This window comes from Strigops habroptila, chromosome 1 (assembly GCF_004027225.2).
Source record: "Strigops habroptila isolate Jane chromosome 1, bStrHab1.2.pri, whole genome shotgun sequence".
NCBI lineage: Eukaryota > Metazoa > Chordata > Aves > Psittaciformes > Psittacidae > Strigops > Strigops habroptila.
The window spans coordinates 43,597,903-43,612,583 of NC_044277.2; the positions used below are offsets into that span (position 1 = coordinate 43,597,903).

General features: G+C 39.5%; 1 protein-coding gene across 2 annotated transcripts in view; it reads left to right on the forward strand.

Annotated features, from left to right (window-relative positions):
* Positions 1-14,681, forward strand: part of NOL4 (nucleolar protein 4) — a 189,820-nt gene that overhangs the window by 51,005 nt on the left and 124,134 nt on the right. For both annotated transcript variants that reach the window (XM_030494464.1, XM_030494457.1), the window contains exon 5: positions 1,589-1,721. In XM_030494464.1, the coding sequence (XP_030350324.1) occupies positions 1,589-1,721 (133 nt within the window). The remainder of the gene's footprint in view (positions 1-1,588; positions 1,722-14,681) is intronic.

Sequence of the window (14,681 nt, forward strand, 5' to 3'; positions counted from 1 at the left end):
TTGCTCTTTGAACAAGCAGTATGTGTTTTCCGTAAACCTCAGAACCATTTTGACATGTGTCTTGGCCCTATCTGTCTGGGTGAGGAGGTAGCATGCACCATGGTCTTGTGTGAGGGCAGTGTTTGAGTATTTGCTGGTGCTGTAACTGTGGTGCTCCTGCCCTGTCTGGGCAAGGCAGACAGATGCCTGCTAGAGAAGCCCTCACTTTTCCATTTCTTATTTTACTAAACTTTGAGAACAAGGTATGTTTGTTTCATTAGTTGTCAATGTCCTGGTGCCACGGTGCTGTACAGCATCGCCTTGCGTGTTGTCCCACTCTCACTTCTAAACAACATTTGGCAGTACTCCATCCTAGTTTAACAAGAGTCATGACTGCAGGGAACTTGCCTTCTGAAAATGAGAGAGACACCCATGCAAGCTGGAAACATCACTGAGACCCAAAAGAGGAACTGATTTAAGGGCCAAGCACTCAGAAAGAAGAAAACAGATACTGTAGTAGTATCTGTGGTAGAAACCAGTTCACAACAGGTGCACAGTAACCCAGAAAAATGGTCAGAATCCTGTCAGTTCTGGTTTTGTTAAAAAAAAAAAAAAAATTAGGAGAGTATTTTAAACTGATCTTCATGGGAAGCAAAATTATTTGCTGTATTTTCCTCTAAAATTCTTTAAAATGCTTTTCTTCATAACAGGAGTAATTATCTCAGGAAAGTTGTTACTGAAAGTATATCACCCTAGGTTGGTATGTTGCCTCAGAAGCTTACAGAGCAAGACTTGTAGGCACTTGATTTTTAATCCATGAGTGGATGCATGAACTTCAGTTGGACTGAAACAAGTGAAGTTTTAAACATGTATGTGAACATATGCTGGACTAGGTCCGAAACTGTTTTGCTTTTATAAATAGGAACAAAACATTTGATTGGGACTTTTACTTTTTGTCCTCTGCTGACATCCTTAGTAAATACTCTAGTTAGACTTGAGGAATAGATCATATTGAAAATGCATGAGATGATAGAATAAATTTGAAGTGATTCTTGTGGTTATATTACTTTAGTTTGCCATTGACTATCATTTGAACATGCTCAGAACTTTAAGCTTTATCATTTTCACTGATGCTTCCTTAAATACAGGAGCAGTGTAAGGGCGACATCGTGTCAAGGGAATTTGATCATGGATTCTTGTTAGGTCAAGTTGCCATTTGGAAATATCTTATTGTGAGTGGTCATCATGGGGTTACCAGCCTTGCTTGGGAAAGGTAGAGGATTCAGGCAGGGAATGTGGAGAGCTCTCCCCAACCAAATTTGAAGAACAAGGACTTACTATGGGGTCTCTAGGTACTAGCCCTCTTTTGCAAAATACTATGGAAACTGTTAAGAGACTGCAGTAATGGAGTATCCTCATGCACTTGTCAGATTATCATACCACATAAACAGTGTCTTTTCCTTGCTCTTCTTTATGTACTCTGTTTGTTTGCTTATATACACAAAGATTTCGCATGATTACACTCCACACCAGGTGTGAGTGAAACAAATGGGAACGAGTGAACTGCACGTGTAATGTGAACAGCGTCTTCTGACACTTTTATTTGCAGGATGAAAGCTCTATAGAAAGTGATGAGTTTGATATGAGTGACTCAACCAGGATGTCAGCTGTGAACTCTGACCTCAGCTCAAATCTGGAAGAGAGAATGCAAAGTCCTCAGAACCTCCAGGGCCAGCAGGATGGTAAGGCTCTCGTTTCATACAGCAAATGCGGTGTTGCCTTGTCTTTATTCCATTCTGTGCCTTCATTTAGTACCTGCTGTGCCTTTTTCTTCATAGGTAATCATTAGGTAATTTGAAATATATGTTCCCTATATCTCAGCATGAAGAGGATGAAGTTGGGGTTTTTTTGGAGGTTAATTTTTCTGTTGCTTAGGTAACAAGTGAGTGCTTAGACCATTCTATGTTAACTATTATTATTTTACTATTTTTATTTGTTTAGTGTGACCATACACAGGCATAAAAGGAGATGAAACAGAAATCTTTTTGAGGCAACCCGGGAGGCTGGGAAAGTTGTTTTCACTCATCGAAATGAGGGAGGGGAGTGACAGAAGTATGGCTTTTTAAGAGCTAGGAACTGAGATGTTTTCAGAAGAAAAGATGAAAAACACAAACTGTGATAGGGAAATAGGGGTAAAAGAAGAGAAAACAGAGTGAGGTGCATTGTAAATTTGAATGTTAATGATTTCTAGGTTAGTTACAACACAAAGTTAATCTGCTGTTGAAAAAGGTGGAAGATTTACTTTGCATAGAAGATGCATAGATGTGAACTCTTTGATTTCAGCCCTTGTTATAGAACAAGCTAGATGAGCCTGGTTAAGAATGAACTTTCTCCTTGGCTATGGAGCTCACAAAGAGCCTGTCCACTACAGACTGCGACAGTGGCTCATAAGCAGCACGTGAAAGTGCAAGACCCAAAATGCAGGTCTATTCTATTGCTATTAGAAACAACACATTGGTATTCTGTACTTGTTACTCCACAGTTTTGTGATCATGTGTGCCAATTCAGAAGTGCTTCTTATATTTCTCCTGAACACTAAATATATGGGATTTGGCAGTTAAGCTGAATTCTTTCCTCTTTATGCATTGTGGTCGATTGCTAGCTGGTAAGCTATTTAGGTGAGGATGGGTGTGCTATGTAGTAGGTGATAGCATCTAGTGATGGGTAGGACCTTTAGCTGTGTTGCTTTCCAGACATTTGTCTGGAAGTGAGGGGAGGGGGATGTCTATGATAATTTGGTAGGCCAGATTCTAACCACAGCTGCCCTTTGTCTGAATGTCCTCAAGCTATCACAAAATTTATGCAACTTTTGAATTCATTTCTATCTAGGTATCTACACTAAAGGAAGATTTCTTATGCACAAGATATAGGAAAAGCCAGTTCACTTTCCTGTGGAAGTTTGACTTTTCAGGACTAATATATTATAATAATACTGCTAAGTTAGCGGTTTCAGGGATATTTTGGCAAGTGCCATTTTTATGTACCTGTCTTTCAGTGCAAAACTGTGCTTTAGAGGTTTTTTGCTTACCTGTGTACTCAATCTGTTTCACATATATAGAGTATTTCATAATAGTAATTGTGTGCATGTATATGTCTGAAATAAAAATTATAGCTCAGGACAGTAACCTGTGAAGAAATGCCTGTCATACATGTCTGAATTCCTGCCACAACCAGATTCATGTGCCACATCTAAGCATATTAGAACATAAATAAAAATGATAAAATGCTGCAAATCTGTTACTTGCTATTTAAAACGCCTGGGAAATAAATGCACTGTGGTCTTTAAACTGCAGGTAGTGTGAGCTTACAGGATTGCTTTATGTCTCTCAGCTTTCCTTCCCTTCCTCCCAGATGGTACTTGCTTACCTTCCTAAGGCAATCCTATTTTTTGCTGCATCTTCTAGCTAAAGCATCTGCTGATGCTTTGAGAGATTTGAAATAGCAGCTCTTCCTGCTTCATGGCTTTCCTGTGCTAGCTGTTGTCAGGTACAAAACCTGAGTGTGGCTAGTTATAGCAACGCTGCTTTTTCAGCTGTGGGAGAAGAGGTTGAAGGAGGAACTGAAAGACATTAGAGAAGCGGGAGGGAGGGAGAAAAAATGATAGGAGACAGTAGGAAAAAAGAAGATTGGAAGAAAATAATGAACACAGGGATAGAGGGATGGAAGCAGGAACAGGAAGGGGAGAAGACAGAAGGGAACCTAAATGAACTTAACAGTACAATCACTTTTGTTGTCACAGTTTTCACTGTAAAATGTTACAAATTTAATACTTAATGATAGCGTGCACACACCAAAATCCTTACCAAAGCATTAATTTGTGTGTCTAAAGTGATTTCTTCCACCTTCCCTCGAACATTCTATATGTCCATGACAGTTTATGTCAGTCACCACATTCAGTCTACAGGTAAAGACACTTGGCATTTCACTCATCTGAAATGTCTTTGCTGAATTCTGGCAGGTGAAAACTTACTGCTGTGTGAGGTTGGGAATGGTGTCTGTGGTGGAAGGGGACAGTACAGGTCTGCTGCTGCCCTCATTGGGAGAGTGACTTGCTAATAAGAATCATTAGGAAAACTGCTGCCTAGGGTGGATTAGTGACAGCTCCAGTGTACCAAAGGTGATGTGTTCTATCACTTTGCTTACCTGGCTTTCCATGTGAGGTGGCATGAGCCTATTTTGGGACATTTATTGGTTGGTGGGTTTTTTTTTTTTGTTTGTTTGTTTTGGGGTTTTTTTTTGTGTGTGTGTGGTTTTGGGTTGTTTTTTTTTCCCTGTGGATTTCAGCTGATGTGGTACTAGGATATAAACAGAGTCTGTGCCCTAGAGGAATGTAATAGTGAGCTGGGCCATTTCAGTGAGGGAGAGATGAAGGCTCCTGTTCCAGTTCAGCTGACCAGAGCATAGTGAAATGCTGACACTATCTATGTAAAAGGAGTACGATGCTTTTCCCTTGGGGGAACTCTCTTCCCTTGGGGCTATACTTGATTGGTATTCAGACAGGCATTTGGCTTTGGGACTTCATTGCAGAGCTCATATTTGGAAATTTGACCTGAGATTTCTCAATGTCTTCCAGTCTAGTACTGTGTGTTCTGTTTCTCATAGTTAGGTTGTTTAAACCTAAATAGAATAAAAGTAAATATGAGAGCAGCACACAATATCAGCGGAAAGCAATGGATTTCTTCACCCAGAAATGTCACAGTAGGTAGGAAAAATGCTGAGAAGGAGGGCATAGAGAGGGAAGGTGTGTGGTTGCTTGCAGTAGAGGGGTGCTGGTACTTCATAGAAGTCCTGTGCTCTGAAAATCTACTGAAGTTTAATGACATTCTTTCTATAAAGCATATTAGGTTGAAAAGGAACAGGGAATTGAGGAAGAAATGAAAAGTGGGGAGGGTGGGTGAATTGTATCCATAGTACTGAAGTTGCCACAATACTACGAAGGACAGTTCCCACTTTAAATTAGCCTTTGTATGCTTTTAAATAACAGGACCTTGAGTCACACCTGCTGGTGAATGGCTGAAAATAGCATCCTGAGCACCTGCAGGGCTGCAGCAATGGGGGAGGAATTGGAAAAGAGTTGCTGCTCTTCCCTGGGGAGTTTGAAAAGGAAAGCAGCTCTAATTTGAATCAGTTCATTCCACAGCTGGGAATGGGCTACAGCTATCTGCTTACCAGTGCCTCAGAGGTGCTTTCCCTAGCAGCCAGGGGATAATTGGGCTGCAAATTGCTGGCGTGTTCCTCTCTTTTGCACCCTCTCCCCTTGCTTGCCCCTATTTTCTTGCTTCCCTATATATGCTACAGCTCCCTTGTCTTAAACTGGTTCATTGGAGCCCTGCTGCATACCACTCATCTGCGAGCAAAGCTCTCACTTGAAAGCTGTCTTTAATTCTTTCTCTTAATAACGCTCTAGGGACTCTGATGTTGCTGGATCAAACCCTTTTGCCCTTGTCTCAGACCACAGACCGCAAGCAAGGTTGGCAAACTGAGCTGGAAATAAAGGAGCTTGTCTTTTCTTTTTAATTAGTGCTTCAACCTGTACGAAACTGATCTTTGTAGTAAAAACTGACCTCTAGATAGGTCTGTCAGAGAGGCAACAAACAAGAGCTTCTACCCTGAGGGAAAATGGGACTCTTGTTGCCCTTGCCTGTTAGCTGGCGCCCTGTGCAGAAGAGCTGAATGTGTTTGCTCCCTCGCTGTGTTGGTTCATTAGTTACCAAGACACCAGAGAGGTGTAGGGAGATGCTCTGATTAGACGAAATTAAGAACATGCACAGCTCGAGAAGTAACAAGATTTAGATATAAATTTTATGGTTTAGATATAAATTTTTTTTTTGTTCTTTTCACTATGTGAGCTGTCAAATAAAAACCAGGGATGAGACTGTTTGACTCTAACTCCGTGCAAGATGCAGAATTCATTTATTTTCAGTATCTCTCACCGTACTGAGGTACACCAAAATATAGCAAAGCTTTGTCTGGGTTTTGGTGGGGATACTATGTTCTCTTCAATCTAGTTTTTAGAAAATGATAGTTACATGTTTATACATATTTATATAGAACTCCCCCTCACAGGCACTGCATGGGGACTGTGATTATAGCAGCTATCTATGACAAAATATGTCATGATTCAACTCTTACGGGGTTTGTGCTATTATCTTAGAGGTGGAGTTTATGAATAAGCTTTTCGTGGTTGTATTTTTTTTCAATTTATAGAAAATCGAGCAATAGTACTGTAATGCAATGGAAGATTATGCCTTCAAATAGTTTGTGGTCATTTGGATGGTGCCAGTTTCTCCTTCCACAGCACATTCGAGTTGCCAGGCTTTTCACAATATAGATGGTCATGTTAACTATTCCCTTCTCTCATTTGGTGTTTGTGGTAGATACAAGTATTGGAGTCAGTCATCTAAATACCTGTTTTCTGCATCTAAGCTACAGTATTTACTCAACAGCTTCACCTGAAACAAGTAAGAGTAGCTGATTAAGTTGTCAAAACTGTGTCTGTGCAAGGGTGCAATTTGCTGTATCCATGCTTGCCATTGGTTTATTCCTGCTGAACTGAGTCTAAGCCAAGTGTTTAATCCATTTTACCATTCTCAACTGGTTGAACTATCATACTTCTTCTGCTTTTGTCTTTATTTCACTAAAACCTGCACTCCCTGTCTTAAAACACTGACTTTTCTTTTCCCACAAAGTAATTTAAGTGTATCAGTTTGAACACCGACTGCAGGCCAAAGTGAAGACAGATTGCTGAAGGAGCATATTGGAGTAAATCATCTCTGCTGTTGCCTATGTTTTGGCCCTGCTCTTGATGTTGAGTAAAGCGAGTGGTAACAAAGCCAGCATAAGAGCAGATGATTCCCAGCGCTAAACCCATGGCAACCTTTTTGCTGCTAATTAAGAATTTTCATTGGAAACGTTATTTTACATTCGTTTACAAAATTAATTTACATTAATGGGTATAGTGCCTTTAATTTCTGTTCAAGCACTGAAAGGTTTTACAAATAAGCTTGTTTTGTAAGAGATCTAAGTCCTTTCAGCTTCAGTAAAGGCAAACCAAAGATTAGCTGAAATGTTTGCAGAGTTTGGGTTTCTTTTCCTTAAAAGCTTGACTTCTTTAGGCTTCAAAATAAAGTAGCTGATGTTTCTGTGGTATATGAGATGGAGTAAAATTACCACATGAAGTCATAAAGCTTTAATAACGATACTAAAAATAAAATAAAAAGCAGCCTGCCAGTATTCCTACATGCAACCTCAGGTACTTTTAGAAAGTCTTTTCATTTTGGGGACCTTCTGTGGCTTGACTGCTTTTATTTGCAATTTGTTGGTTCGTATTAACACAGCCATAATGCCATAAAATTTGCATATTATGTTTATACACTATACAGGGCATTGGACATGCAAAGTTAATAAGCATTTTACTCTAAAGCAAAAGGTAAGTTTTGCTTAAGGAGGGTTTGGGCTGATTAAGAATGAAGGGGGTGGTGCTGTCAGCTTATGAAGAGTGTAGAAAAGCAATTGCTATTTTATTTTTTTTTTTTTTTTTTTTTTCTGGTGAAATGGCAAACTCAAGCCAGGGCCAGGAGAGCTGCCTGAATTTGGTGATATATTCAGACCTTCCAGTCTTGCTCGAGCCAGTGAAACTTGCAACATTTTGGGCAGTAACTTCACTTCTTATGACTAAGGATGAAATGATAAATACTAGTCTTCTGAAAGAGCTCTAAGATACCTGCCTGTTCATGGCAGCGGAAAAGAAGAGAGGAGCACAGTAACAGCCAGGCAACACTAGCAATACATCACGTTATGCACAGCCTTTTGTGATCTTGCTCTAATTTCCCTGAAGAGGAAAGCTCACCTGTGTGGACAGATTTTACATTTCCCCTATTCTGGGAGATAAAGCAGAGGCATCAGAGGCTGAATGAGGGTAACAACCACGTCCCAGAGACGAGGGCTGAGACAAGCTGCAAGAGAGCATGAGGAAGGTCTCTGCTTCAGCTGCCTGACAATCTGTTCTGAGGATAAGTGAAGGTCTCCTGTCTCTGCAGCTGTCGATCTGCCACCTTTTGCAAGCACCAGCTTCATTACTGAATAAAGCAAAAGACAGCACAGTTATATAGGCATGTTTCTGAGTAGGTCTCTGGGCTGCACTGAAGTGTTATCTTACACATGTCAAAATCCCAAAGGTTTCTTTAGACAGGGAGATAGTTATCATACATTGCCCTGAGAAATTAGTGTCCTTTTCACCTAAGCAGAAGTGGATCTGAGAACCTGGCATATAGTACTAGTATTATTTTGCTTCACTGGAGCTACACCTGGGGTGATTTGGCCCATCGCACTGGCTTTGATGTAATATTATTTGCGTAAACCAACATAGTTAAGAAAGGGGAGGACAATGGTGAAACGAGCAGAAAGACAGTTGCAGAACTCTAGTTTCAGTGGCATTTTAATGGCTTCTTTAGACATGATACCTTATAAATGCAAAAGGCACCGTGAGTGATGCTGTAATGACACTTGGGCAGTGTTACTATGTCAGTGATGATGCATTGTGCTGAGCCTGGGCAAGAGCTTGAAATGTTGGTGCAGCTGCATTAGAAACTTTCAATCCTTAACACCATTAAGGAGAGCTGGGTGGGATTTTCAGTAAATCAAGTATTCTAATGTACTGGCTGCTGACAAGGCAGCTGGTATGTGCATTGTCATCAGAATACTGAGCTGATAGATGAGGCTCTTCTATTGTGTGATAGATGAAAATCTTCCTTTGACTCTATACAACACAAATTTGGTAAGAATTAAACATCAGTGTCTCTCCATGGAGAGCACTCCTTCCTTTCTCCAGATTAATGGAAGGATCTTCCAGAACTCTGTGGACCTGCCTAATCAGGCAAGGGTATCAAACCAGGATTTGGACATGAGCACCCCACTCACTGAAGCATAGCAAATTGATTAATTTTATAACTGACTCCTTCATGATGTAGAGTTACTGTATTTTCATTTGCTAGTTGCAAAAATCTTGTGAGTTGGCTATGCTGAATGTCTCCCCCCTCCTCCATTTTACTACTGTGTGGCTTTTCTCATCTCGTAATAACTTGTGGTTTTTTTTTTGACATGTCTTTGTTTGTTTTTTATCTTATACTGTAATTTGCTTTAGAGACTAAAATATTATTAAACATGAATTATGCATTGAGCAGACTCTCTGCTAGAGTCTCACTGGTCTCTTGCAACCAGAGAACAATCCTGTTTCCCGCACCACCCTCCCAGCTGCACAACTGTCACTTTCTATTACGCTCGCCTTGAACAATTGAGTGTGGCTTGTAATGGCAATAATTGCCTCAAAATTGTTTGTCATGTTTGCCTTGTTAGCAACAAACTACTAACTGTTGGTTACAATCAAGTTCTCGGCTATTTCTCCTTAATTACATCGGGGAATACTCACAGCCAATAATAGCTGAGAAATTAGAATTATCTTTTCACAAGTAATGCTTAAAATGCTTGCAGACCATTCACTCTGTTCACAGCCATTCTTTTTTATATCAGCAACCTAGTGGTAAGTGAAGCCTACCCCTGTGTAAATGGCTAGCAGCAGACCTGTATCCTTTTGCACCTTCAAAACAGGTCTGTGGGTTGCATTGGTGGTGTACAGATCCTATCACTTTGGCAATAATGCTGACCAACCAAGCAATTTCTTCCTTACACAGCTACTGAAGAAAGCCAATTTGCTTTCAGTTTTAGTATGCAAGCCCTTGTAACTAAGCTTAGCAGGATTCCTGAAAGTGTTGGTTTGTTTTGGGTTGATTTTCTTTGCTCTTTTCCTTTATCTTAGCATCTCTCAGGCTTTTCCCTTCCTGTTTCTCTGTAGCATTAAAATTAAGGAGGAGTGTTCCAGTATAGGAATTTAGTTTTGCTTTACAGTACAGACCTTTTACCCGGTTTATCCTTGCTTATGTACCAGTTGACTTTAGCAGGGGCTATGTGCATGGATTGCTGATTTAATTTGATCTAATTCCTTACAGTATAGGTAGAGGTTTTTTCATAACTACAGTTAAAAAGCCTGCTAGGCATTGACTCTCCTTTTTTTTTTTTTCCTATCACATTTAACATAGAATAATGTAATAGAGCATTTTTATTTCAGTAAAAGAAATGTAAAACAATGTGCTTTAAAGAAAATTAAATTTAGCCATTAATTTTTCACTGTGTTATATTTTAATTAAGGAAGCTATTAATTTTGTGCTGAACAGGAAATTCCCTGGAGACATTGAGCTGTCTTGGGAAAGATATTTTTTAAATGGAGATTTCTTTAAAGTGTTTCTTGTTCGATAAAACATTTGTAATGCTGAGTGTTTAAAATTAGTAGTAATTTTTTAACCAAATGCAAAATACTTTGATTACAAAAAGAGAGTAGTACTTTTTCAGCATTATAGAGTTTTGTAATATTAACACATAGGAAGTGGTTATATATATTTTCCCGAGATCTGTGAAGTCGCATTTCAAGTAATTGGTTTAATGTTGCCAAGTAGTAACCACATTCGTCATTCTTAGACAGGGGAGCACACTACCGCTGACACTTCTCAATAACAGGACGGAAGAAATGATATAATCATTCTGAAAGTTTCAGGATAGGCTGAAGTCCAATGGTGTCTTCCAAGTATTTGTGAATGCTGATAGCCTGGTTATTGTGAGAAAGATAGAAGTGATGCTTTGAAGGTTGACTGGAGACAGAAAGTTACAAGAGTGGTTGCATTTAGCATCAGCACAGATTAAAATACAGCCTGGCTCTTTTACAAGTTTATTTAGCACTTGCTGACTGGTTAACAGCTTGCTGGGAGATGTGTGAGGTCAAGCAGTCTCTCCACTGCTCCATGCCAGGTGGACACTGAGCAGCCCTGGTCAATAAATGAGCGCCCTTACAGACAGACAGACTTTAGTAGCTACTCAAATCCACTCTGGGAAAAGATGTGGAGGAGCACACCCTATCTGGTTGCCTTTGTGGGCTGTACTGTGTGTGACGCTCAGAAACCAATCCAGAACCTCAATTGTAAGGGCTGAAATTATCATTAGAATAAATTCAGATAAAAGCTAACATCAAGAAAGTATCCAAATTTATATAATTTACAATTTTCAGACTTAGGTGCACAGAAATGAAGAGAAATTGGTGCCTTAAGTCAGCTCAAAGAAGCTTTTCTCCATTTCCGTCAGACAACAACTCATTAGTGTACTGTCTTGCAGGTGGAATGTGGTTTTCCATCAGAAATATGGCCCTGAGACCAGAAGTTCCTGGTTATGGGGATAGTTTCGTCTTTGTATCTTAAGTCCTTCCTCAGTGCTTCAGTTTAATTTCAGAGTATTTACAAGGCTGCTTTCTGGTGAAATGAATCAAGATGTCAGCTTAATGCATCTTTGAGAGAATTAGTGACTGCTTCTACTGAACTTCCAGCAGTCCTGGTGTCCTGTGTGCTTTACTGGGTAGAGCTGGTCCCTAAGCAGAAGGTAGAGTGATCCTTGTTAATAACTGTCCCTGATCTCTGCTACAAACAAAGTGTTAAACTTGTATAAAATGAGTAATTACTTCTGACTGGAAGGTGGAGTTCAAACCTCTGTGTTTAGCTTTTCGTACTCTGAAACTTGGATTTCACGTAAGCATAGACATTGGCAAGGAGATTCAAATGAGATCATAAACCAGAATAAAGCACATGGTTCACTGGCAGCTTTTAGATAAGGCAACAGTCATAGGTACTTTGTCCAATAATTGATTAGGAAATGTTATTTTGTGCTTTGAGAAACAGTGGGATAAAACCATGATATCAACAGACTAGTCTAAATTCCTGGGAGCAATAATTGCTATTACTGGTTTGATGGGAAAAGAAATTAGGAGATACAGACAGAGTTGGTATTTTTTCCCTGCAAAACCAAAATAGAGTGATGACTTTTCAGTCACACAAAGTTACAGTTCCAAAAAGAACCAACATACGAAGCATACTAAAATTTTAATTACTTAATTGGCAAAGACATGCAGGGAATTTGTTAGGTCGCACTGTTTAAGTGTCTCTTGGATGATTATTCTAAGGGAGCTGATGCTGCAGCCTGACAAAGAGACGAGGAAGAGACAGAACTACAGGATGTGGGAACTTTTAATGTGAATTACCTACAACGGGAGAAATAGGCCCACTTCAGCAGGAGGTGGTACAAATAGTGAGAGCAGCCAGGTGGTCTGGAGAGGTAGGAAGTAAACTGAAACAACCAGTGCTGTGAAATCCCTTTTAAAAAGGATGCCCTGTATGTGTATAACCTATATATAATCTTTGAATACTTCACAGGTCTGCATACATTTTCTAAGATTTCTGTCTATCTAAAACCAGATATTATTGTTAATATAATAATACTAATGTAAATTAGTAACTTTTCAAAAATACCCCTGAGTTAACTGTCCAAGGACTGTGTTTTTATCAAAAGTTTGAAAGAACTTCGGCTTTTAGTGATTTGGCGTTTAGAAATTGTATCCAGCATGATCATGTCCAAAATATATGGGTACAATTAAAATCCTGCCAGAATCAATAATAAGAATTTTTGCAAACTCCAGTAGAGACAAAGTTTCATCTTTCATGTTTTCGTAATAGGTCTGGGCGGTTGAACAGATCCTGCAGTAGTTGATGTGGGTGCTGAAATTGCTGCTGGTTCCTTAATTAAACCATCAGTGAAGTTTATGCAGAGATGATAAGCTTTAATTTGGTGAGTTAGCCAAGATCTCTCTGTGTTCCTGTATCTTCCTGTCTTCTTTCTGCTACATTTCTGCAATTCTGTATTAGTTATGTGTGCTCTCTAACCACTGTGCATCTTAGGTTCCTGGGGCAGACTATAATCCCTGGTCATTTCTGATTGTCTGTAGTCAGACTTGCAGTTGCACATATTGTTATATCTTCTTCAGATATGCCCTATTTTAATTAAAAGCGTGGTTGTTACTAAGCCTGTAAGCAAGGACAAAATACTTCCATTCTCTGAATCAGCTACTCGGCAGCATGCTTCCATTTACTCCTTGGGGAAAAAAGGGCCTAAAATGATTGCTTGCTTAAGAAGATGGGGGAAATGGTGGTGACAGCATTAAAAGGCACGCGGCATGGGTAGATTTCAAAGAGTAAGCTGACAGCCTGGCCAGGTTTTCCACAGTAATCTAAAAAAGAGGGTTCAGTGCTAGTTCTTCAATTTATTTTTTTTCTGTTGGCGTTGTGAAGTGCTGATTTCAGGAAAAGCTTATTTAAATGCAGCTTTGTAAAGGAGAGGGTAGACATGGTAAAACTATTATTTTTATGAGAAATAATTCTTCACCACCTAGGAAACAGCATACACTTCTAGCCTTACAGGCAGCTCCAACACTGCCATGGCCATGCAGAAGAACAGGTTCTTTTTAGAAGAGCTTTTACTTCATGGATAATTTATTTGGGTAGGTAGTGGTAGCCCATTAGTCTTTTCTGTTTCTTGGATCCCCTTCCAGTGTGCTATGCAGTTTTGAGTACTCCTGTTGGTAGTCTGTGGGGCAGTACTGTTCAATCTCTGGCTTTTTTTTAGGAAGGCTTTGGTGCTTTCTAGGGCATCTGCTGTTTTTCGTATGAGCCTCTGTGGTAGAAGAGGATACTGCAATATGCCTTCAGTGAGGAGGACAACAGGGGTGTTCCAAATAAGACACTTTGTCCACCAAACTAGCATACTGTAGTAGAACAATAGCCCATTGCTTCTTAGCTGAAGTAGGCTGTAGGGCCTTGTGTTACATGTGATCTGGCTAACAGCTGAGCATTAACAGACTGGCTAGTAAGACCCCAAACTTAACTGATCATCAAGTGCATACGTATGGTGGAGGGACCAGATGTTAGCAGTACTGATATCAGGGATTTTTAATTTGTATATAGATAGAAGGGAAATAATTATTTGGTTTTTAAACTGTTCCTGCCTTGCAGAATGAATTTCTCTGAATAATAATGAGTTTCTTTAAAGATATTCCTGTCTTGTGGGTCAGGAAGCAATCTAGTCTCCCATGCTGTCTGACTACCTCTTGGGAACACTGCAATTAGCTACACTTTGAACCCGAATGAAAAAAATGAAGAGAAAACCACTTTCCTGACTCCTCCATTATTCCTGCTCAGAGTGAAAACTGTCTCCCTTCAGCACCCTTCAAGGCAGGAAAATTTTACTTATTCTGCTTTTCTACATGAGTATGTAGTGGATGCTTTTAGAATTTTGTTTCTGCCTGGCTATACACAGAGATTGTCAACAGAAATCAGTTCTGAGGAAAAATCAGGAGAGTAGAGAGTTAGGAAGGCTGGTTAGGGAGTAGCAAAGATTGAGCTTGCCAGCATGACAAGGTAATTTTTTCCAGCAGCATTTATTAAAATAAAGTTAGCATTGAGTTGTATGTTGGCTCTATTTTATATTTCATTACACAATATGGAACAAGCACAAAGCTAATTCAAGTGTACACAGAAGTATCTATTACAATGAATAGATTTTCTATTTGTAGGCTTTGTAACCATGTTTATAAATCTATATTTCTCTTATCACATATGTCTCTTTCTATAGTCATCTATTCCTAAGTGAACTGAATTGATCACTGAAGAGAGGTAAAGCTTTATGGCATGGGAATCTGTTATTAAGCAGATGATACG